General features: G+C 49.8%; 1 protein-coding gene across 2 annotated transcripts in view; it reads left to right on the top strand.

Annotated features, from left to right (window-relative positions):
• The window catches only part of PTPRU (protein tyrosine phosphatase receptor type U), a 74,013-nt gene extending 66,767 nt beyond the window's left edge, over positions 1-7,246 (top strand). For both annotated transcript variants that reach the window (XM_080920658.1, XM_080920657.1), the window contains exons 25-30: positions 1,221-1,394; positions 2,980-3,120; positions 4,028-4,153; positions 4,266-4,423; positions 5,844-5,979; positions 6,157-7,246. In XM_080920658.1, the coding sequence (XP_080776784.1) occupies positions 1,221-1,394; positions 2,980-3,120; positions 4,028-4,153; positions 4,266-4,423; positions 5,844-5,979; positions 6,157-6,219 (798 nt within the window). In that variant the 3' untranslated portion in view covers positions 6,220-7,246. The remainder of the gene's footprint in view (positions 1-1,220; positions 1,395-2,979; positions 3,121-4,027; positions 4,154-4,265; positions 4,424-5,843; positions 5,980-6,156) is intronic.
• Positions 7,247-22,092: the final 14,846 nt, after the last annotated feature.

Below are 22,092 nucleotides of genomic sequence, written 5' to 3'. Positions count from 1 at the left end.
CAGCAACAGGGACACCCAATTTGTCTCTCCCAGCCCTCTTATGAGATAGCATCTTTATATATAGCCCTGGCTGACCCCAGTCTCAGGGAAATCCTCCTGCCCCAGCCTAGTGCTGGGGTTATAGACCTTTACCATGATGCCTGGCTTGAACCTGTACCTGGCCCCGTAGCTGTGCCAGGCTGCTGTTGCTCTTGCTGCCCCTGATGGCCCCAGCAAAACACTAGCCCAGATCTCACGCAGCTAGCCTTTGTTGTCCTGAAACTCACTCTGTAGACTAGGCTGGCCTTGAACTCACAGAAATCCTCCTGCCTCTCTGTTTCTACCTCCTGACTGTTGGGATTAAAGGCATGTGCCACCACTGCTGACCCCACACAGCTTTTCTTAAGCCAATCATGGAGGTTAAAGGGGGAGCCCATGATAGACCCAGATTCTGGCTGTCTATTTTGGGTGGGGCTAGGCTCATCACGTTGTAGGCTGCTCTCCAAAGGGATCTGTTGATCTTGGGGTTCCCTCCACTCAAAGTTTCTATGTTTCCTCAGCCATATGGTACCTGCCAATTGGCACATTCTGGAGCCAGCATAGGGTTACCTGAGAAATGTGGCTGTAGATTCCTGGAGAAGGGTGTCAGCTTTGGGGACCATGACAGACTAGGGACCCTGGGAGGGATCCCTAAGAATAAGAGAAACTAGCACTCCAGTATCCTATTTTTAGATTTGGTGTAAAGGGAGATGTCATAGCCCTGGCTGAACCTATGCCAGGTGCTCAGGGTCACATTCTGTCTAGACAGAGCTGTGACCAAGGCTTCTGCCTTGTGCCTGGGGTTGTCTCTTGGGAAGAAGTGGGACTCAGGCTTGCATCTTTGAGGACACTGACAATCTAATCTGATCCTCACTGGGCCTGCCACACGCTGAGCCTTGGTGTATCAGGGCTCATAGTGCTTGACTTGATCTCACTTGGCTTTCCAGGAAGTCCTATGAAAAAGGCACACGTGAGAAAGGTAAGTCATGTCTCCAAGCCCACACTGGTTCAGGGAGACAGGCGTTAGTCCCAAAGCTCAGTCTAGGCCCTACGTGGCCTGGTGATGGTCAGCTTGGCTCCCTAACTTCTTTCTCTCTGGGCCTCAGTTTTTCCATCCATAGCTCAGAGTTAATTATCTAACCTAAGGGCCTTTGAGGAGATCCTGAACAGGCCTGCTCAGTCTCACCCTTCTCTCTCTGCAGACGCTGAACTCAGTCACACCGCCGCTGGACGTAGAGGAATGTAGCATCGCCCTGCTGCCCCGGAATCGAGACAAGAACCGTAGCATGGATGTGCTGCCGCCAGACCGGTGCCTGCCCTTTCTCATCTCCAGTGACGGGGACCCCAACAACTACATCAATGCAGCCCTGACTGATGTGAGAGCCCGAGGTTGCAGTTGCTCTGGAACTCCCCCTCTGGGAGGGCCCTGGAGTTGATGGATCATAGCCAAGGCCTCCTTCCTGGTAGAGGGACGTCCCCTTATGATGCCCACCATGGGGGGGGGAGACCTTCTTACCCCTCTCTGTCTTCTGCTCTAGACACTCAATGTTCCATTTCTGCCAATTACAGTCAGCATTAGTGAGGCTCTGGATGGTGGAGTTCAGGCAGAGTTGTCTCCAGGACCTGTCCCAGCAGAGCCTGGAGTGAGATGAGGACTTTGGCTGGGGGTTCCTGAGGATTTGAGGTCAGGACCTGACACCTGATATTCAGAGCTAGAGCAACCTGTTTTGAGGAAAGGGGTCTGTACCCACCACCAGGACCTGACCTACAGTGATGATTAGACCCCTGGTCCTTATCTAATTGTGGCCTGGGAGCCCAGGAACTGGTGAGCAGACCTGTCCCCCGGCCCACAGGTTTTCACCTCCTTGCCTGGGCATTGCAAGCAGAGCAGGACATAGGTGCTGGGGCTTGGGGACAGAGGATGACATCCTCTGAGGAGGAAGAACTGAGTCTCGCTCTGTTCCACTCCCTCTTAAAGCCAGATGAGAGAGAAGCACAGGAACCAGACAGGCAGAGAACCAAATGTTACAGAAAACGGGAGAGAGCGTGGCTTTCCCTGTGTTTCCAGGGAGGCTGTGTGTGTGTTGAGCCCTCTGTCAGGCTGACTTGCCCTCTTACACACATCAGGGACAGGCCATCATGGGGACAAGGAGCAAGGCACTGAGAACTCACATTGCCAAGAGGAAAGAGCCAAGGGCAGTGAGTAGTCAGGGAGAAATAAGAGAACTGGGCCAGGCTCAATGCAACTGGAAGGCCTCCACATAGGGAGGCCTCCACATAGGAGAGCCCTGCCTCCTGAGTTGGTCGGAGGGAGGTAGGCCTTTTGTGGCCTGGTTCCTGGCTCAGAGCCCCTCAGCAGGATAACACAAGCATAAGGCACAAGGTGAGGGACACCTGGTGTTACCTGTGAGCTTCTTGGTGTAAGCTGAAGCTACATGTGTGAAGTAAGACACAGAGGAGAGGTTCACAGTCACCATTTGTCAGCCCAGTGCCATGTGTGTGCACATACGTGTGCCCACCGGATCGCTTAGTTGGGTGTCTGGGCCCGCTGAAAAGTCCTAGGGAGTATCATAGTTTGGCACAGAAGCTTAGGGTTTAGTGATCTCCTTTTTATCCATGACCTTTTACCTCAGTGTGCTGCCTATATCCTGGGGGCTGGAGAGGTGACTCCAGTGTCCAGCTAGGAAAGGTCATGGGTTGGAATGGTCCGCTAGTTGGTCTCCCCTTGGTCCCCGAAGCCTCGGATACCTCTTTCCAGACATGTGTAGTTGGGCCTGGCATTCCAGAGGGCTGATTCTTAGGCACCAGTGTGTTGTCTGAGGGAAGGGGTCAGCTGGGGTCTGTGTGGGGTGGGCCAGTCAGTAGGAAAGTCTCTGGTTACCCATATGCAAGCACTGGCTTCCGGGGGAGGCCTTGCTCAGAGCCATTAGAGGGCCCTGCTGAGCGCCATTTTCCCTGCAGAGCTACACGCGGAGCGCCGCCTTCATCGTGACCCTGCACCCACTGCAGAGCACCACGCCCGACTTCTGGCGGCTGGTCTACGACTATGGGTGCACCTCCATTGTCATGCTCAACCAGCTGAACCAGTCCAACTCCGCCTGGGTGCGTTCACTGGCACTGTCCCCAAAGTCACCAGCTCTGCACACAGTCACACTCCCTCCCGGGGCCTGCGTTTCCTAATCTATAAACAAGGTTCACAGGGAACCAACTCACTCAGCTCCTGATTTTAGTGAGCACCTGGGACTTAGAGAGCCAGGGACTGCTGTGCACACTTGATCCCATATATCGTTGACTGCAGCTTCTGGACAGAGGCTTTGGGGGAGAAAGGAATTAAGACCATCAGAGGAGAGGTTCTTTTTCCAAGGTCACATAGTGGGAGGGGGCAGTGCTGTGCTCCCCAACCCTGAAATCCCATTCAGAATTTCTGCTTTTGCAGTGGTTCCTACTTACCCTGGGGCTTTTGAGGTAGAACAAATCCAAGGCTCCTGTTTTCTCTTTGACTTAGTTCAGGCCATGTTACCTCTTTATGCCAAAGCACATATGTGCATGTGTGTGCATTGGACATCTCTGCCCCATCCCATCTGTAGTGAGGCCTACAAGAGCAGTGTGGGTGATGAAGCCATGTTTAGGACCGTCCTATCTCTGAGCTGGAGCCAGGCTCGGAGACGGCAAGGAGGAGGCATTGTTGGTTTGGGATAGGTGGGTGTGTGCCCACCTCTTCCTGGAGGATGGTAGCCTGATGCAGGAGTCCATGCAAACACGCGTGGGATGCAGCTAGCATGTGAGAGCCACATAGCCGTAGGGATCATGGTGCCGTCTGAAGAGTTTGCTGTGAACAGCGCTCTGGGCAGCTGTCCTTGTGTTCTGATGGGTGAACGGTGGAGAGATGGGTGTGCTGCAGGGCTTCAGGGGAGTCTGGGGCCAGGCCCTGAGCCAGGCTGGAACCCCCAGAGCTGGCCCTGGAGTGAGGACGGGCTCTGTTGTAATCAGCTTTCTCTTTGTGTCCCAGCCCTGCCTGCAGTACTGGCCGGAGCCAGGCAGACAGCAGTATGGCCTCATGGAGGTGGAGTTCGTGTCTGGTACAGCAAATGAGGATCTGGTGTCCCGAGTCTTCCGGGTGCAGAACTCTTCTCGGGTGAGTGACCTGTGGAGGCCAAGAGTGAGCGGCCAGGGCTGCTTTTACTGACCCCTCTCAAGGTCATTCTATGACCTGCGCACTCACCGTTCTCTGTCTGCTGTGTCCCCAGCTGCAGGAGGGCCACCTGCTGGTACGGCACTTCCAGTTTCTGCGCTGGTCTGCTTATCGGGACACGCCCGACTCCAGGAAGGCCTTCCTGCACCTGCTGGCTGAGGTGGACAAGTGGCAGGCAGAGAGTGGGGACGGGCGCACCGTGGTGCACTGTCTGTGAGTACTCCCTGGGGGGCTTGGGTGGGTGACGGCCTGGAGGTCTAACAGAAAGGAGGCCAAATTCCAGGGGCTGTCAGAATCCCTTACCAATAACATTAATACCATACTATATTTGTTCTTTATTATTTTTTAAAAGATGTATTTATTTTATGAATGAGTACAGTGTTGTTGTCTTCAGACATGCCAGAAGAGGGCATCGGATCCCATTACAGATGGTTGTGAACCACCACGTGGTTGCTGGGATTTGAACTCAGGACCTCTGGGAGAGCAGTCAGTGCTCTTAATCACTGAGCCATCTCCAGCCCTTGTTCTTCATTTCTGTGTGTGTGCCTGTGTGATATACAGCTCATGTGTGGAGGTCAGAGGACACCTTCATGGAGTTGTTTTTCTGTTTCGACCTTTACCCAGGCTCTGGGACTCAAATCCAGATCACTAGGTTTGAGTGGCAAGTGTCTTTACCCACTGAGGCATCTTGCTGGCTCCATGTAGCATACATGCGTGTGTTTTCACATGAAAGCATGTGTGTTTGGAGGTCATAGGACAACAGGAGCTGAAGGAGTCAGTTCTTTGCTTCTATCATGTAGGTCCTGGGGATTGACCGCAGGCCATCATTCTTAGTGGCAAGCACTCTCACCCACTTAGCCATCCTGTTGACCCTTGTAGCATGCCCTTTATGTATGTAGAATCCCCAGTGGGGATTCTAGTCTTTATGTATGCATGTACACAAGCAACATTTTTTCTCTCTCTAGTGCCTGTTCCATTCACTCACTGGCGTATATGCACCTCCATTCAGAAACGCAGGTCTTCACTCACGTCTGGGCACACTCACCTCTTTTTCGTGCTTCTGGCGCTTTGTGAACCCCCCAGCGCCAGCTTGGGCTCTGTCCTCCGAGGGCTCACCTTCAGTTTTAGTGAGAGCCTCCTGCAGCAGGAGGCTAGTTAGTCTCTCATTTCCCAGGAGGCTCTTGTTCGGTCACAGGAACAGAGGGAAGTGGGAAGAGGAGGGTTGGATGCCTGGTGGTTCCGGTCTGTGTCAGCGCCTGTGTGTGGCTTGTGTATCCGCAGTGTTGGTCCTGGCTGGGTCTTGTTTGCCTCTGAGCTAGCCTTCTCTGTCACTTGAAGTGTGGTTGGCTCTTTTCTCTAGGCATCTATAGGCCAGTGTGTCTTGAGAGTGTCTCAGACACAATACACAGTTCTGAATGCCAGTCTCAACCCTGAACTGTCTTTAACCTTCTGCTCCTAAGACTAGCTCCTGGGTCATTTATCTCTCATCTCCCTGGCCAAGCCTACGTGGCTCTGCAGTGTTAGCCCCCACTTTGGCCTCTCCGACCTTGCCCCTGCCTTTAGATTACCTAGCTCCACTCCTCACCTTTGGGTCCCTAGGTCCTGCCCCAAACCTCTTCTGTGTCTCCTTTAGCAATGGGGGTGGCCGCAGTGGCACCTTCTGCGCCTGTGCCACAGTCTTGGAGATGATCCGCTGTCACAGCCTGGTGGATGTTTTCTTTGCTGCCAAAACACTTCGGAACTACAAGCCCAATATGGTGGAGACTATGGTAAGGAGCCGTGACCCAGGCATAGCCACTGTAGATCCCCAAACAACCCCAGCCGGGTGTCTCAGCACCTGCATACGCTTTTCTGGACTCCAACTTTGGGCTTCCATTCTTGTCCTGGGTTGTTAGAGTGCCTTTTTCTGGGTGGTAGCCAGGACTTAAGGCGCCCTCTTTCCCCAGGATCAATACCATTTCTGCTATGACGTGGCCCTGGAGTACCTGGAGGCTCTGGAGCTGAGATAGCAGACCCCTGGCCTGGGGCACCCAGTGAACACCCAGGACATAGCCCATCATCCCAGACCGATGAGGAGGGCCTGCGGCCCCAACTTTGCTCAGCCATAATCCCACAGGGAGAACTCTGGAGAGGATGCTGCACCATCTTGGTGACCCCCCATGGGAAGGCTGCAGGCCAAGGAAGAGATTTGCAAGACTGTATCAACCCCACCCCCAGAGGACCCTGTAGAGCTGTGCAGAGAAGCTTGCCTGGGATAGCGGCACTGGCTAAAATAGCTCCTTTCAGTCCTTGGCAAGAAATGAATGAGGGTCTGCAGAGTGTCCAAGGTTTGCACCAGTGTGGTCCCTGCTGGATGCTCACTGGGACTTGGCAGGGGCTGAGTCCCAGCTGGCTGAGCCCCCTAGAGTCTTGAAGCTGGGGCTCCTCCCTGTCTTTTCAGTGGGACACGCCGATCACCCTGCAGCTCCGTTCTCCATCCCACTGCCCGACAGACCCGGGGGTACTTTGCTCGACATGCTTTCCTCCTTCTGCTTCTGAGCTTCCTGCAACGGGACCTGTGCCTCCCTCCTGGGCTCCATCCCTGCCTGGCCCAGTATATGCAGAATGATCCACGTCAGCTCCCACTTCCCTAGCCTTCAGGTCTTCATGGCTCAGCCCTGCTCAGCTTGGGTCTGTGACTATCCACAAGGGTGAATCTCGGCCCCTGGGGCTGAGGTCCCTGTGGTTCTTGATGACGCTGCCACTGGATCAGGGCGGGGTAGAGCAGGGCTGGCGCCAGCTCCTAGAGTTCAGAGAAAGAAGGGGTGCTTTGGGATGGGGGACCAGTGCTTTTTGTTGTTGTTATTTTGTTATTTTTTGATGGGAGGGTGGGAAGTTCTCTTTATAATGGGGTAGGCCACACCCCCATTTCGTGCCTCAATTTCCCCATCTGTAAACTGTAGATATGACTACTGACCTACCTCACAGGGGGCTGTGGGGAGGTGTAAGGTAATGTTTGTAAAGCGCTTTGTAAATAAATGTGCTCTCTGAATGCCACCAGTGGCTCTGTGTGTGTGATAGGTGTCTGTCTGCCTGGCCTCCTCGGGCAGTGTGGGTCAGAGGCCTAGATTCTAGGCATGTTTTGGCTTTTCTGTTCACGAAACAGCAGATATATGGACCAGGGTTTCCCTCAGAGTTCTCCCACAGAGGTTGTTCCTGCAACACAGTACTTAACGAGAATATCTTAAGAGAGGAAAGGGTTATTCTGGGTTACAGCTCAAGGGTACATTCTACTGTAGTGAGTGTTCTAGTCTGTATTCTGTTGTGATGACCAACAAACACCATGACCAACAGCAGTGTAGAGAAAAAAGCATTTAGTTTATCTGACAGGTTGCGTTCCAAAGGCAGGAACTCGGAGCAGGACACTGAGGCAGAAACCAAGGAGGAACACTGCTAATTGGCTTACTTCCAGACTCATGTTCACCTACCTTTCTTCCATAGTTCAGGCCCACTAGCCTAGGAATGGTTCTGCCCACAGTGGACCTCTCCCATCAACCATCATGTAAAACCAGTTCCTCAAAGCACAGGCTAGTGTGGTAATGGAGGGGAGTCTTCAGTTGAAACTGAAGAGCACAAGTTCAAGTCCTCAACACCCACATAAAAGTTGAGTGTGGCCACACATATCTATAACCCCAGAATTGAACAGTGAAGACAAGTGAGTCTTTGGAGTTCACTTGGACAACCTAGCCAAAATGGTGAGCTTCAGGTCAGTGGAAGACCCAGTTTTGAGGGAGCAGTATGGTCAGCAACAGAGGTCAACACCAGATGTCCTCCTCTGGCTTCAACATGGGCACACACTGGACATGTGTTGCTCCCTAAATAAAGGAGTAGACAATGATGCATTTCAGTCTCAATTCCCTTTCTTCTTTTTGTTTGGTTCAAGACTCCAGCCTTGGCATGGTCCTTCACACAGATAAGGTAGGTCTTCCCTTCTCAGTTGACCTACTCTAGGTGTGCTTAGAGGCTTGACAAGATTAAGCTTCAGAAACCGGTCTTCAGAAATGGGCTTCATCTTGAGGTCTCAAGCTGCCTGTCATCCCCTCCCCCCCAGGGGGAATGGGGTCAAGGTCAGCTCTGTTGTTGCAGTGTGGGGGTTCAGCCTCCTCATTCAGAGCTGAGCTGTAAGCCTTACCTGATGGACTCAAATGTGTGTCAGAGAGACTGGTCAAGCCATGGAATAGAGCTTGCTTGGGCTAATAGAATGTGGTGGAAATAGCAGAGTGTGGAGTTCAGGCCCCAGACCCGAGGCACTCATTTTTACATTGTCCTGGAACAGTGCCCTGCAAGGAAGCCTGTGTGGCCTACTGGGTGATTGAGAGGACCTAGAGGGGACAGAGCACACAGCAGCTAACAGTTGGTGGTAGCTGCCAGGCCTGTAAATGAGGAGGCCATTGACAACTTTCAGCCCAGCTGATCTGTTGGGTAAATATAGTTACTGAGAAGGGGCTTCCTGACTAACCTCTAGAACCTGGAGTGATTATCACTTCTTTCGTATGTCAGGAAGTATGGGGATTGTCTGTTATACACCAAAAGCTAACTGATGGATGTGTGTTATGAATGGTGTAGACATTGCTTTTTTTTCTTTGCTCCACAGTGTTGAGCTTCCTGAGGACAGGGAAGGCTTCTGTGTTTACCTCACTAAATCTATTGGCTAACAAAGGGCATGCTTGTCTTGAAGCTAGTGTTTCTGAATTCTTGGCGTTTGGAGGGAAGGAAGGGACAAAGTGTGGGTCTGCTCACCTGAGCTCACAAAGCCTTTCAGAAGATTTAGGGCCCAGCTAGGTATTGAGAGGAGTACCAGCTCAGCTCCAGAACCAACAAGCCAAGGCTGTTGGCCTCAGGGTCAGACACCCGGAAGTGACCATGCAAAAAGACTGAGTATACTTCACTCTCTACTGACACAATTGTCCTGTAATAAATGACATCTTACCTCACAGTATAGGTCACCCATGGCTTATAATAGTTCAACTTAATGTTTTTGTTGTTATGTGTGTATGTGTGGGCATGCATGTGCATCAGAATGTGTGTAGAGGCCAGAAGACAATTTGCAGGAGCCAGTTCTCTCTACCACGTGGATCCTGGGGGGTGGAGCTCAGGTTACCTGGCTTGGAAGTAACTGTCTTTGTCTGTGGGCTACCTCACTAGCCTTTAATATATTAGTGTGCACTCCATAATGATGCTGAGTGGTAGTCATGTGACCAGAGGGCAAGCCACCTATACTCTTTGGGTACTGTGATGCTAGGTAGGTTAGGTGGGTGTCTTAGTTAGGGCTTTACTTCTGTGAGCAGACAGTGTGACCAAGGCAAGTCTTATAAAAGACACCATTTAACTGGGGCTGGCTTACAGGTTCAGAGGTTTAGTCCATTATCATCAATGTGGGAATATGGCAGCGTCCAGGCAGGCATGATGCAGAAGGAACTGAGAGTTCTACATCTTCATCTGAAGGCTGCTAGCAGAATCCTGGCCTCCAGGCAGCTAGGGTGAGGGTCTTAAAGCCCACACCCACAGTAATACACCTACTCCAACAAGGCCACACCTTCTAATAGTGCCACTCTCTGGAGCAAGCTTATGTAAATCACCACAGTGGATTAAAGGCTCTTTTGATTTAGGAGAGTTCCAATTTATGATGGGTTCTAACATAGTGGAGGTCAAGACCCCTGGTGAATAAAATAGTGTGTACTCACTCATGTACATATACATGAATGCTTCAGGTCACACAAAATAATTTATCGGGGTTATAACCCATGTCATGTGACTTCAAAGCAGTGGCTTTTGTAACCGGTCCAGAAATTCCCACAGATTTAGACCCAAACCACATCAGTTGCTGGGCACTTTGTTCACTCTTAATGTCATGGAAGCTGCTTAGCCACAGATGCAGCGAGCAGGTTTAACTGAGTCTCGCATCCCAATATCCTCCTGGGCTCAGTGTTTGGCTCCTCGCAGACCTGCAGAAAACGTTGCTGACTGAATGACTGAAAGCCTCCAATCTGCAGGGGCAGCCTGACTCAGCAGGAGCGGGAGGAGCTGGGAGAGTCTTTTCAAGAAAATAAAGTGTGTCTCAACTCACTTCCCACTTATCCCCAGGGGTGGGAAGAAGGAATCTGTCCAGGAATTTTATTTTCTGTTCATTTGGAAGTGGAACAATGTGGCTTTCTTGAGCTGTGTTTGGTAATGTCTGCATTTTCTTTTTTATGTGAGACAATGTTGACTCCTTAGGGCCCCAGCCCAGGCAAGCCTCTCTTCCAAAAGGCACAGAGCTCATCTCTCTGGCCTGTTCCTAGACAACTACTTATCCACCTCCTAGCCTCCATACCTCTACCCCTCCCCTCCCCACATACCCTACCACATCTGCTCCTGTCCCTTACCATTTACTAGTTTATCACTCTTGAGTTCTGAGTACACCTTTCTTTGCTCCACTTGGAGATTTTGGAGCTGGTCCCCTTGACTATGTTGTCAGAGGGAGCAATGCTAGAATCGTTCAGTAGAGGGCGCTAGACAGATGAGGGCGACTGCAGTAGCTTCTCCTTCCTGTGTGTGTGTGTGTGTGTGTGTGTGTGTGTGTGTGTGTGTTTCTTTACCACAAGGGAAAGGCCCAGTTTCTATTTCCTCTGTGACCCATGTGGGACAGTTCCAGATGTCCCTCCAGCTATCCCCGTCTCTCCTTGGAAGTCTCTTTTATAGGTCAAACATACATGCTTGGGTCATGCTCCCACTCTGAGGGCCATTTATGTAGCCCAGGAAAGCCCACACGGCCTGGGTGGTTTCTTAGCCACTGTTGGCTGCGTGTTCCAGTGGTAAAGGTCTCCCTTGTAGTAGAAGTCCGAATTAGCCAAATGGTGGAGGATCTCCTGAAGCTATCCTTTAGAAAACTGTAAACAATCGGTTGCTCCGTCCGTCCGTCCATCCGTCTGTCCGTCTGTGTTTTGCCATGGAGGTCAGAGGATAATTTGTGATAGTCAGCTCTCTCTTTCCACCATATGGGTCTCAGGGATTGATCCAAGATCGGCAGATTTGGCAGCAATCACTTTTATCTGCTGAGCCATCTCAGCAACCCCTCCATCTGTTTCTTATTTACTTCGCCCCTGAAGAGACTTAGCTGCGTTTCCTCATTTGCTGCCTCTGGGTCTTTAGGGCTCTCTTTGGCTGCTTTAGTGATTATTCTTTACTGGAATATTATTCTTGATATTCAAACCCCTCAAGTTCACGTTCATGCTCTTATGGACGTGAGCTCCATCTCCTGACCAGGTCCTAATGGATGCTGACAAGGGCACAGGTCGTCCCAGGAGACAGACTCGAACAGATGGGACTTCGATTGATTTCATTGTACCCTTGGCCTTGAGCAAAGTGTCGAGCTCCTTGCCAACAGGAAACCGGAGACTCATAATCGCCAGCATGGTGGCACTGTCATTATGCCGTCACCTGAAATGGACTTTGATTCCATTCCAGCTGAAGCACACGTCTTGAGTGCCCTGGTCACTTCTGAGCTTGGCCACTACCTCAGTCCTGGGGGCCCTGGGGCATGCATGTTATGGGGAATGGGTCCTTAAATGCACTGGGACACACTCCCTAGAAGGCTCGTGACAAAGTTGGGTCGTTTAACCTTCAGTTCAGATGACCAATGAAGGGCCATGGTTTTTCTGAGTCACCTGCCAAGGCATCTTTGATTTTGTGTAGCCACGGGGATGAAACTGCTGAAGAATGAATCATGAAAGTTGACTGTGTGGGTTGCATCGTTAAAATTTACAATGCTGGCAAGTGTCTTATGGGAAAACTTGGGGATGATTCAAGGAAGACTTCAGCCCTCACACTTGAAATAGGGACATTTGATTTGATTCAGAGGAATGGAGACTCTAGGATGCCTGAGTTACCCAGAGGAGCCTCCCCTGCCAACAAAAGTGATCTCTCTCTCTCTCTCTCTCTCTCTCTCTCTCTCTCTCTCTCTCTGTGTGTGTGTGTGTGTGTGTGTATGCGTGTGTGTTTGAGAAGACTGATTTTCCTTTGTTTAGAAAACTCTTTGACGACCTTTTAGGGGACAGATTCCTTGAAAGGGGATGACAGACCTTTTAAAGACAGGTCACAGAGACACTTGGTTATAATTATTACACTCATAAATAAGGCCAAATTTCATTGTGCTGAATGGGGTCAGGTATACACTGGGACAGGAGAGCAGACAGTTCACACAGCAAGAGGGATATAAACGTTCGTTAATGGCTAGACTTGACGTAATCCTTGGGCATGGCATGTGTGTGGGAGGTCATCCTAAGGATGGGAGGGATTACACAGTCATTCTGGATGTGTGGGGCACAGCAGGGATTGAATGGCTAATTCTACAGCCGGAGTTGGTTCCGACATCTTTCTTGGTTGCTTTGCTGAAATTTAGCTATAGAGGTGGCGTGGGTTTTATTCAGTTGAGGTGCTATAAGGCCCAATGATATAATGTGGAGGAAGACTCAAAAGCTTAAGGAGACACGTGTTAGAGGGGCATTTAACAGGATTGACATGCATACTACCCCAAACTATGGTGCATAAAAATTCCAAGAAGATAGACTCGTAACTAAGGCTTTGGGAATTTATGAGGAGGGGGAGAACTTTCGTCTTACTGAGATGCTGTGGAGGTTCACCTTTGCAGTCCAGGGTGACCCTAGCACGCTCTTGCCTGTACAGGCTTCCTGACTTCATGGGAATGTCCAAATAACCCTAGGCAGATGGGAGCGTTCTTCCAGAAGGCGGTGTGGATATTCTAGAACTTGAAAGTGTTGGCTCACTGGGATCTTTGGGAACGACTATCTGGTTATCCTGTCCCCGGAAAGAAATAGATGGACTGCCTACGAACTTACTGCTTGCTTTATGTACAGAAAAATCCATCGATGTACTAGTAATGCATTGACCAACACCTGACTAGGATCACATACCTGTCTCCCAGTTCCCAGACATAAAACAGTTCACTGACTAGAGTCTCTTGGCCAAGCTCCTGGGGGAAGCTTCCTGTGACAGTGTTCTAAGTATGTTCCCTGTGTCTTACTCAAATCCTCTCTTACAAGGTCCTGTAGTCCTTTATTAGGGAAAGATGGCACCTCTGCCCTTGGAGGTTACCAGGTACTTATTCTGGAGCATGTGTGACATGTGTGACAATTTCTAGGGAACAGAATCTTACGGTAAGATCAAGGTGGTAACTTAGGTAGTTCAGCGATTGATGCTTGGCTTAAGTGAGCAGTTACTCATTTCTTGTTTCCAATTGGATAGTGAAATGGACCTGCTGGGTAACTGGGAGAAACCCTAGTTTGATTCTAGGCTCTCTGACTCATGAAGTAAAGGCCATTATGAAGGATGAACCTAAACAGAAGTTCTTGGATACTTCTCTCTCTCTCTCTCTGGAGCGTGTAACCTGGATCTCTCTGTCTCCCTCAGAGACCTGCAGAGATTAATGAAGGCCTGACAGGCGGAAGTGGTGAACTCTGACCCACTCCCACGGAACTTGCCCATTTGTTCTGGGCAGGGTGTGTGTGGAATTTGGAGGATGACTAGATTATTGTACATTCAAGTGGTGACTCCAGCTGTACCTGCTATTTCAGATAAGGAGGAGAACGTCTAGAGAGAGAGGAGGTGGTGGGGAGGGATGAGGAGGAGAAGGGGGCGGGGAAACTGTGGTCAGGATGTAATATATGAGAGAGGAATAAATAAAAAGACGCTCCCCCCAAACAAAACCAAAAATAAATACTCCCCTCAAAAACTAAAACAAATCCCTAAACAACAAAAAAATCTTTAAAAAAATTTTAATCTTTAAAACACAATCTCTCACGTGTACACTTTGCACACTGATGGACTTCCCACTGCCATCTCCCACCTCCCCAGCCCTGATCCTTCTTCTCTCACCAGAAAACTCCCTCACATCCATGTTTGCACACTTCGCTTTAGATCTACCAAGGTTTCCCAGGGCTACATGGGCTTTGCAGCTCTCCAGAGCTCGGCAGAGGGCACATGGCTAAAGACAATGATTCTCCAAAATCCACTGACAGCCAACAGTTCAGAGGTAAAGGGGGATGGGGCTCTGAGCCCCCTCCTCCTCCCTGACTGGTTGTTAACAGGGCCGGCCTTGTGTGAGCCCAGTGCTGGCAATTGTAGTTGTTGTGAGTGAATGACTGCAGTCCTCATGTCCCATCTAAGGGACGGGTGTCACGGCCCTTCACCCTATCTTCCGGTGCTTACGTGATTCCTGTTCTCTGTTTTTTTTTTTTTTTTTTTTTTTTTTTTTTTTTTTTTTTTTTTTTTGCGATGTTCCCCAAGCCTTAGAGAGGCGGTGGTGTGACTTGTTTAGAGTTAAACTCATATCTGTCACCTACTTTCTACATCTCCTAAAGAAAACCTTATTTTTATTCTGCATGTATAAGTTTTGCCTGTGTGCACATCATGTGTGTGCGCCGTGGGCCCACATGGTCCTCTGTGGGTCGGAAGAGGGCAATAGATCTGGAAGCTCCTGGCTGCCGTGGTAATGCTGGGAATTGAACCCATGTCCTCTACAAGAGCAACAAGTGATCTTAACTGCCGAGATGTCTCTCCAGCAGGCCTTTTACATCCTGAGCAGCCACGAGTCTCTGCATTACTGTGCAGAGGGTTTTTTTTTTTTTTTTTTTTTTTTCTGGCTATGGGATGGGACTGCTTGTGTCTATTGGTTTAACCATGGGTGTTTAAAGTTCTCCATTAGATTGATTATTTTACATGTGTGTTTTGCCTGCATGCATGTATGTGCATCATATGTACACCCGGTGCCCATGGAGGTCAGAAGCAGGCATCAGATGCCCTGGAGCTTGAGATACACATAGTTGTGAGCTACCACCCAGTGCCCAGGTCTTCCCCAAGATCAGCAAGTGGTCTTAATCTCTCCAGACCCCTAACCCATAGTTATTTAGGATGTAGTTCGCTGCTCTGTCAGTTTAATTAACTTAGAGATGTATTCACTGCATGGGTCCACGCCCTCTCCACATCTGGGTGGGTAGGCAGGCTTCCAATGCCTTTACAGGGCCCACAGAGTGGACCTAAGCTTTGTAGCCTTCGATTTTCCTGCTGCATTTCTCTCTGTACCAATTCCCACGGACTGTGAGAAACCCTTACCTTTTACCTGAAAGGCTCAACAATCCACAGACCCGGTCTTGCTCGGGGCAGCCTCCCAATCTCCTGTCACCTCCCTCCCATTAAACAGACTATAACTAACATTCCCATCTTGAGAATCTGAAAACGTCACCCCGGCACACCAGACCGACGGCAAGCTGATCAGTCCCAGTATTTAACAGGGAAAACATGTAAACAAGAGGTTGGGGATCAAGTCCCATAGAACGTCAGAGGCTTTCAGTGGCATAGAAGCCATGGAGATGTCTGCCGTAAATGACACTGCCAACCATGAAAAAAGACACAGCACTTGATGGCTCTTTCTCGGGTGCAAACCATGACACATGACATGAATGCTAACTTTCTGCCCGGTGCTGCAGACTGAACCCCAGACTCTGAGCATGTCAGGCAAAGGCTCTACCATTTAGCTAACCCCCCAGTCCAGTATTTGCTACTCAAATTCTTGGTGAAGCGTCCTTTAGGCTTTGAGTTTTGAGGGGAGAGCATAGCAAAAGTCAAGTCCTCGTCTAGGTTTTAGTGATCGAGGGGAGTCACTGGTGATTCAAGCGTCCTTAGAATATAGGGACGTTGTGGAGTCCCCAAAGGTGAATCCCAGGCTCTCAAAGTGAACGTCCTCTTTTACTTAGTACACATTTTCCTCTGGGTAGTATCTAGCTTGCTACTCGATGCAGTGGGGACTAGCTGTCAAACATGGACCAGGTAGTTATACAGCCTGCGAATCCATTTAACTTTCTCTCTCTTTTAAAGATCAAAAACAAATGATACGTGTGTGTTTGTGTCGGGGTACGTAAGCGTGTGTCTGTGTTGGAGTAAGCACGCATGAGTGCAGGTGTCTGCAGAGGCCAGAAGAGGGTGTGGGACCTTATGAAGCTTGAGTGACAAGTTTTTGTAGGCCACCTGATGTGGGTGCTGGGTTTGAATTCTGGTCCATAGCACGAGCAGCAATTGTTCTTAACTGCTGAGCCGTCTCTCCAGCCCCTCATTTAGGATTCTCTTTAACAGCTAGCTATAAGGTTAGCTATGGGCGGCAGGCCCTTCTCACCCTCTGAGAATGATATTGAAGGGTCCTCACTATGGTGAGTCTGGATGCTGACGTATGCGTTAGGGGCTAAAAGTCCTTAGCGTTGACTTCTGCCTCCTCTTCCCAAAATCCAGTGCACCTTTGTGCAGTCTCTTGTGACCAGTTGACTGAAGAATGAAATCCCAAGTCTGGCATGCTTCTGTAAACCTTCTAGAACATAAGGTGGAATCTGACTGCCTCGTCGAGAGGACTTTACAGTGCGAAGGAAATTCTTTCTGGTAGAAATTCAGGTGGAATGCCTGGAGGAGAGATGGCCAAGAAGCACGAATATATCCCCCGATTTTTGTTTTTGAAAAAAGATTTACTTATTTTATGTGAGTACACTGTAGTTGTCCTCAGACACACCAGAAGAGGGCATGAATCCCATTACAGATGGTTGTGAGCCACCATGTGGTTGCTGGGATTTGAACTCAGGACCTCTGGAAGAACAGTCAGTGCTCTTAACCAGGCCATTTCTCTAGCCCATCTCTGCTGATTTTTAAGAGCAGCTCATGATATGATCTGGCTGGAAGGTTAGGGACTTTGAAGCTGCAGGAGAGGAAGGCCGCTGTCAGGGAATTCTGGAGAAGATGCACAGATGGACCCCTCAGGACAGGCTTGAAAGTGTCCCAAGCAAATGCTCAACAAAGGGCATCTACTGGAATGACGTTAGGCTCCATATCTGTCAGCTGACGTCTTTACCCAGTTGTCCCTGATCTTGGCAGGCAGGGGTGGGGGTGGAGGCAGGGGGAATGGGTGTCCAATGAATGAAGGGATTCTTGTGGATGGGGTGTATGATGTACATGCTCTCCCAACCACAAACCATCCTTTATGAAGGGCTGTTCTAGATGCAGCTACCACTTGGCACTCAATCCCCCAGTAGAAAAGACAGTAGGAACCCCAGAGTTTGACTTGTCCCTAGGATTGGACCAGCCAGCATCTTGGTCTCACTGTTCTTGTTTCATCAGGGACGAAGATTCTTTCTTATTGGGATAAAATACTCTTCTGAATATGGATTTTGCTGCTCCTGATGGAGATATTTATGTCCCCACCACTACTCACAGACCTGGAATCCTCTCTCAGCACTGCCCCGATCTATGCGAAATCGCTCTTTCCTGTTCACAATTTTCTGTTCACAACAGAGAAAATTGAATAGTAGGCTTATCCGTGGAATTAACCAGTCTTACCGCACAGCTCATCACCTGCAAGTAGATGACCTAATTAAAGGGTGGCAGGGCTTACTGAGGGCTCAGGTGTGGCACCAGTTGGGAGATGCGCTTTGATGTAGACACTGTTGTAAACTGTTGTTTCCCTTCCAGCCCCACAAGGAATTTACCTGGTCTGATGTCATCAGTGCTGAGGAATAAAAGACCCCTTACATTCACAAATGTAAAAACAGATGTCCCCAAAGAGAAAGTCACTTGATGGGCTTTCTGGGGTCATAGAATTAGCTGATAGTCTTGGCCCCCAGATTCCTGGTGTAGCCTTTTCAACCCTGTGCAGGCGGTGAGGACAACTCTAAGCATTCTTCTCTAAGCATCCTGCATCCCCTGCTCCTTTTCTGTTGCTGATGATGTAACAACACCACACAAGAAGCTTTAAAGGAAAGATGCTTATGTTGCTCATGGTTCTGGAAGGCCACAGTGGCAATGGCTTTCTTGCTGGCAGAGGCAGCACAGATGTCTTTGTTATCTTCTCCTGCTGCCTGATAAAAGTTCCTGACAAAAGGAACTAAAGGATCTGAACATGGTGGTACACGTTTACTCCCTCACTTGGGAGGCAGAGTTCTGTGAGTTCAAGGCTGGCCTAGTCTACACAGTCTATCCCAGAGCTACCCAGGACTATATACAGTGAGATCAAGACTCAAAAAAAAAAAAAAAAAAAAAAAAAATTGAAGGGGTTAAAGAAAAAAGGACTTATTTTGGATCATAGTTCAAGGTCACAGTTTGAGGCTTAGTCTTTCAGAGTGGGGGCATTGCAGCTGCAGGAGCCAGAGGCTGGTGGCCACTGAAGCCACAGTTAAGAAGTTCAGAGCTGTGAACGCATGTGCTCCGCTCACTTCCTCTTTTTCATAGAGTCCAGCATCCCAAGGGAATAGTGATGCCCATAGTGGGTGGGCCTTCCCACTTCAAACTAATACCCTCACCAGCATGTCTAGAGGCTAACCTTAATCTAGATCTGTGGTTCTCAACCTTCCTAATGCTTTGACCCTTTAATACATATATATTCCTCGTATTATGGTCACCTTATCTATAAATTTATGTTAATTGCTACTTTATAACTGTAATTTTGCTACTGTCATGAATTGTAATGTAAGTATATGTGTCTTCGGATGGTCTCAGGCAGCCCCTGTGTGAAAGGCTCATTCGACTTCCAAAGGAATTGACACCCACAGGTTGAGAATGGCTGATCTAGATAATCCCTCACAGGTATGCCCATTGGCTTGTCTCCTAGGTAACAACATAGATTAACCAGTACAGCAAGGCTTCACATAGCAAAAGATGGAGAACTTGTGTGTCCACGTGTCTCTTCCTCTTTTTCCATTTTCTCCTCTTCCTCTTCTTCCTCCTCCTTTTTCTCCTCCTCCACCTTTTCCTGCTTTCCCCCTTTTGAATCAGACTCTCATGTAGCCCAGGCTGGCCTTGAACCATCTACATAGCTGAGGATGCTCTTTAACTTCTGATCCTCAGGCTTCCATGTCTCAAGTGCTGGGATGAAAGGCCTGCCCAGCCGGCTTCCCCCTGTGCAGCAGTCAGGATCTAGTCCTGGGGCTTTTACCCTGAGTTCTGTCACCACCCCCACAAATGCCCATTGCTAAACTCTAGAGTTGGAGTATGTCCAGCCTCTTCACACTTTCCAACAGAGATTAAATGTCAGGGCATGAAGCCTGGGGGGGGGGGGGGGTGGGGGGACAGGCTCATACCACATCTAAGCCACGGCGCATATTAAGTCCCAGCCATTTCCCACTGCAGCCATCTGTCGCTAAACTTACGTTCTGAGTCGCTGAGAAGCCACAGAGAGAACTGCACCCTGCGCATTCACACACTGGTGATATGGCTGAGGGGCGGGAGCTAAGGCCAGCTGGTTCTAGCACCTTCCATTCAACCATCCTGCAGGCTGCTTGCTGGCTTCCCTCACCATCAAATCCTCCCCCCACCCTCCTAACCTGCAATCCCCACCTCCCCTGCCATGCCTGGAATCACCTTTCTACAGCCATTGAGTAACTTGACTTCTTTCAGAGCCCCTCCTCCCCGGCTTGCCCTGACAGCGAACAGTTCGGCTCCCCTGGCTGAGACCCATAAGTTTCCATCTTCTGAATACATCTTGCTGCCTCTTCAGGGGTTTGTCCCCCGCTGTGTGTACCTTTTTCTCCCTCCCACTCCCTTTTTTCTCCTTCCTCTCCCCAACTTCTCAGTTCTCCATACTTTACGATTTCAGCATAAAGGTGGCCCAAGTCTCCCGGCTATTTAATTTTAATTGAAATTATTTTCTCAAAACCCTTAGGCCTGTGGAGAGCTTGATTCTTTTGCCCCGCCACTCTGGATTAGCACCCTGTCTGCTCAGCCAGCAAGACTCCTCACACCGCCCACCAGCTCAAACAGCAGCTTTTGCAGAAGCCGCAAAGATGCTGCCAGTGTCCCTGTGTCCCTTCCTCTGAGTGCCATGGCTAAAGACAATGCCCAGTGTCTGGATGCCTCCCCCCGACCCCCACAAAGGCCTGCATTTCTTTCCCTCTTTCTCCAGCACAAGGGAACCTGCTTGTTTGTGTGGCTAGTCTAGTCCAGTGGCTAGGAAGAGTTAATGCCTCAAGTTGGTGGCTAAAAGCACTCTAACGTGGTGACTGAGAGGACCCCAGAAGACCGGCCATAGTGTTCCTTGTAGCTATGTAGATGCTGGTTGGTCCTGCGTTCTCACGGTGCTCCCATGTCTCCTTCCTGATGCCCAGCTGTCTCCAGAGCTCTTGTCTCAGGGCCATGAGAGGTTCTGGCTCACCTTGCTCTCTGTGGCGTGGTCCCCTCAGCTCTGCATTTCCTTTGACATCACGACTGCCCCACCTGTCCTGGAGCCCTGAACCTCCCCCCCCCTCCAGCTTTCAATGTCTCTCTGTCCTTTGGGATGCTGTCTGCCCAGGATGTCTCCTGCCAGGAAACATCCCCAAACAGGGAAGTAAGTGGCCGCTACAGGAGATTCTTCCAACTTCTGCTCAATAAAGGTTATGGGATGAAATAAAATGTACTACATAATGCAACACTGCCTTCTAGCAGGTGCTGCTTTGGGGAACAGGCTTGTCCCCAGTGGACTTGTTGGGGACTTGTTTTGAAGTGCTCAGGACAGACACCAGATGCTCCTGATGTGAACAACCAGAGGGAACCATGATTTCGGCAAATCCATTCATTTAGCCCCGCACCTGGGCCCGGTGGCCAGCACGAGGAATTAGGTTTTTCTGAGGCGTGGAACAGTGACTGACTTGTTTGCCACCTCCTGCTTTGAAACCCTTGGGGCATAGGGCATTCTGGGCACATTTGAGCATCAAGCTGACTATCTGGGCTTTTGAAAGTTCCCTGATAGAGTAGGGAATGGAAACCATGGGTGGGAAACTCGTGGCCTTCCAAGTTCATATGTGCTGGGTTAGAGGCAACCCTGGGCTTAGAGCCCTGACTCCAGCAGCTCCGCCCCATCCTGGGTGCTCTGAGGAGCTGGAAGAATCTCATGTGCAAATAAAGGCAAACAAAACATAAAAATCTAAGCCAAGTGTGGTGGAGCAGCCATGAAATCCCAGCATTTGGGGAGGGAAGCTGCAGGATCAGGAGTGGACGGCCATCTTGGGCTACATAGGGAGTTCTAGGTCAGTCTTAGCCAACGGGAAATCCCTTTGTAAAACAAAAACAAAGCAAAATCCGAATAAAAACAAACATACAATGACACACATAGCAGATCCAGTCCCAGGCTGGACCCATTTCCTCAGAGGCACTGGCTGGAGGATTAGAGCTCCTGGGATCTGAGGTGAGCTCTGTTTCCCCATTCACGGTTCACAGTAAGCTTTCCGTCCTGAGATTCCAAGGCAGCGATGTGAAGCCTGGAGGAAGCACAGTTCCCATCCCTTCCACTTCTGTGGTGATGAGACACTGGGGACAGGGGCAGTTCCATATCAGAGCTGCCAGAAAGAGGGAAGGAGAAACCATGGTGTCACCTCCCAGCCAAGCAGCTGGAGCCTAGGGAGATGCCTCTGGTGGGTAACAAGTTGGGGTGCCTTAGGCATTGTCCTTATAATGTGGGATGTTGTGGTGGTTTGAGAAGAATGGCCCATGTCAAATCATATGTTTGAATTCTTGGCCTATAGGGAATGGCACTATTAGGAGGCGTGGTCTTGTTGGAGGACGTGTGTCACTAGGCTTTGAGGTCTCAGAAGCTCAAGCCAAGCCTAGTGGCTTACTGTTCTTTTGAGGCTGTCTGTGGATGCTGATGTAGAACTCTCAGCTCCTTTTCTAGCTCCTTGTCTGCTTGCGTGCCGCCATGTTTTCTATTATGACTGCAATGGACTAACTTCTGAAACTGTAAGCCAGCCCCAAGGAAATGTTCCCTTTATAGGAGTTCATGTCTCTTCACAGCAACAGAAACCCAAACGAAGACAGAAGCTCTGAAGCCAAATTTCCTTGAT

Source organism: Micromys minutus (assembly GCF_963924665.1).
Source record: "Micromys minutus genome assembly, chromosome: 9".
Classification (NCBI taxonomy): Eukaryota; Metazoa; Chordata; class Mammalia; order Rodentia; family Muridae; genus Micromys; species Micromys minutus.
This window is presented reverse-complemented; position numbering and strand designations above follow the sequence as displayed.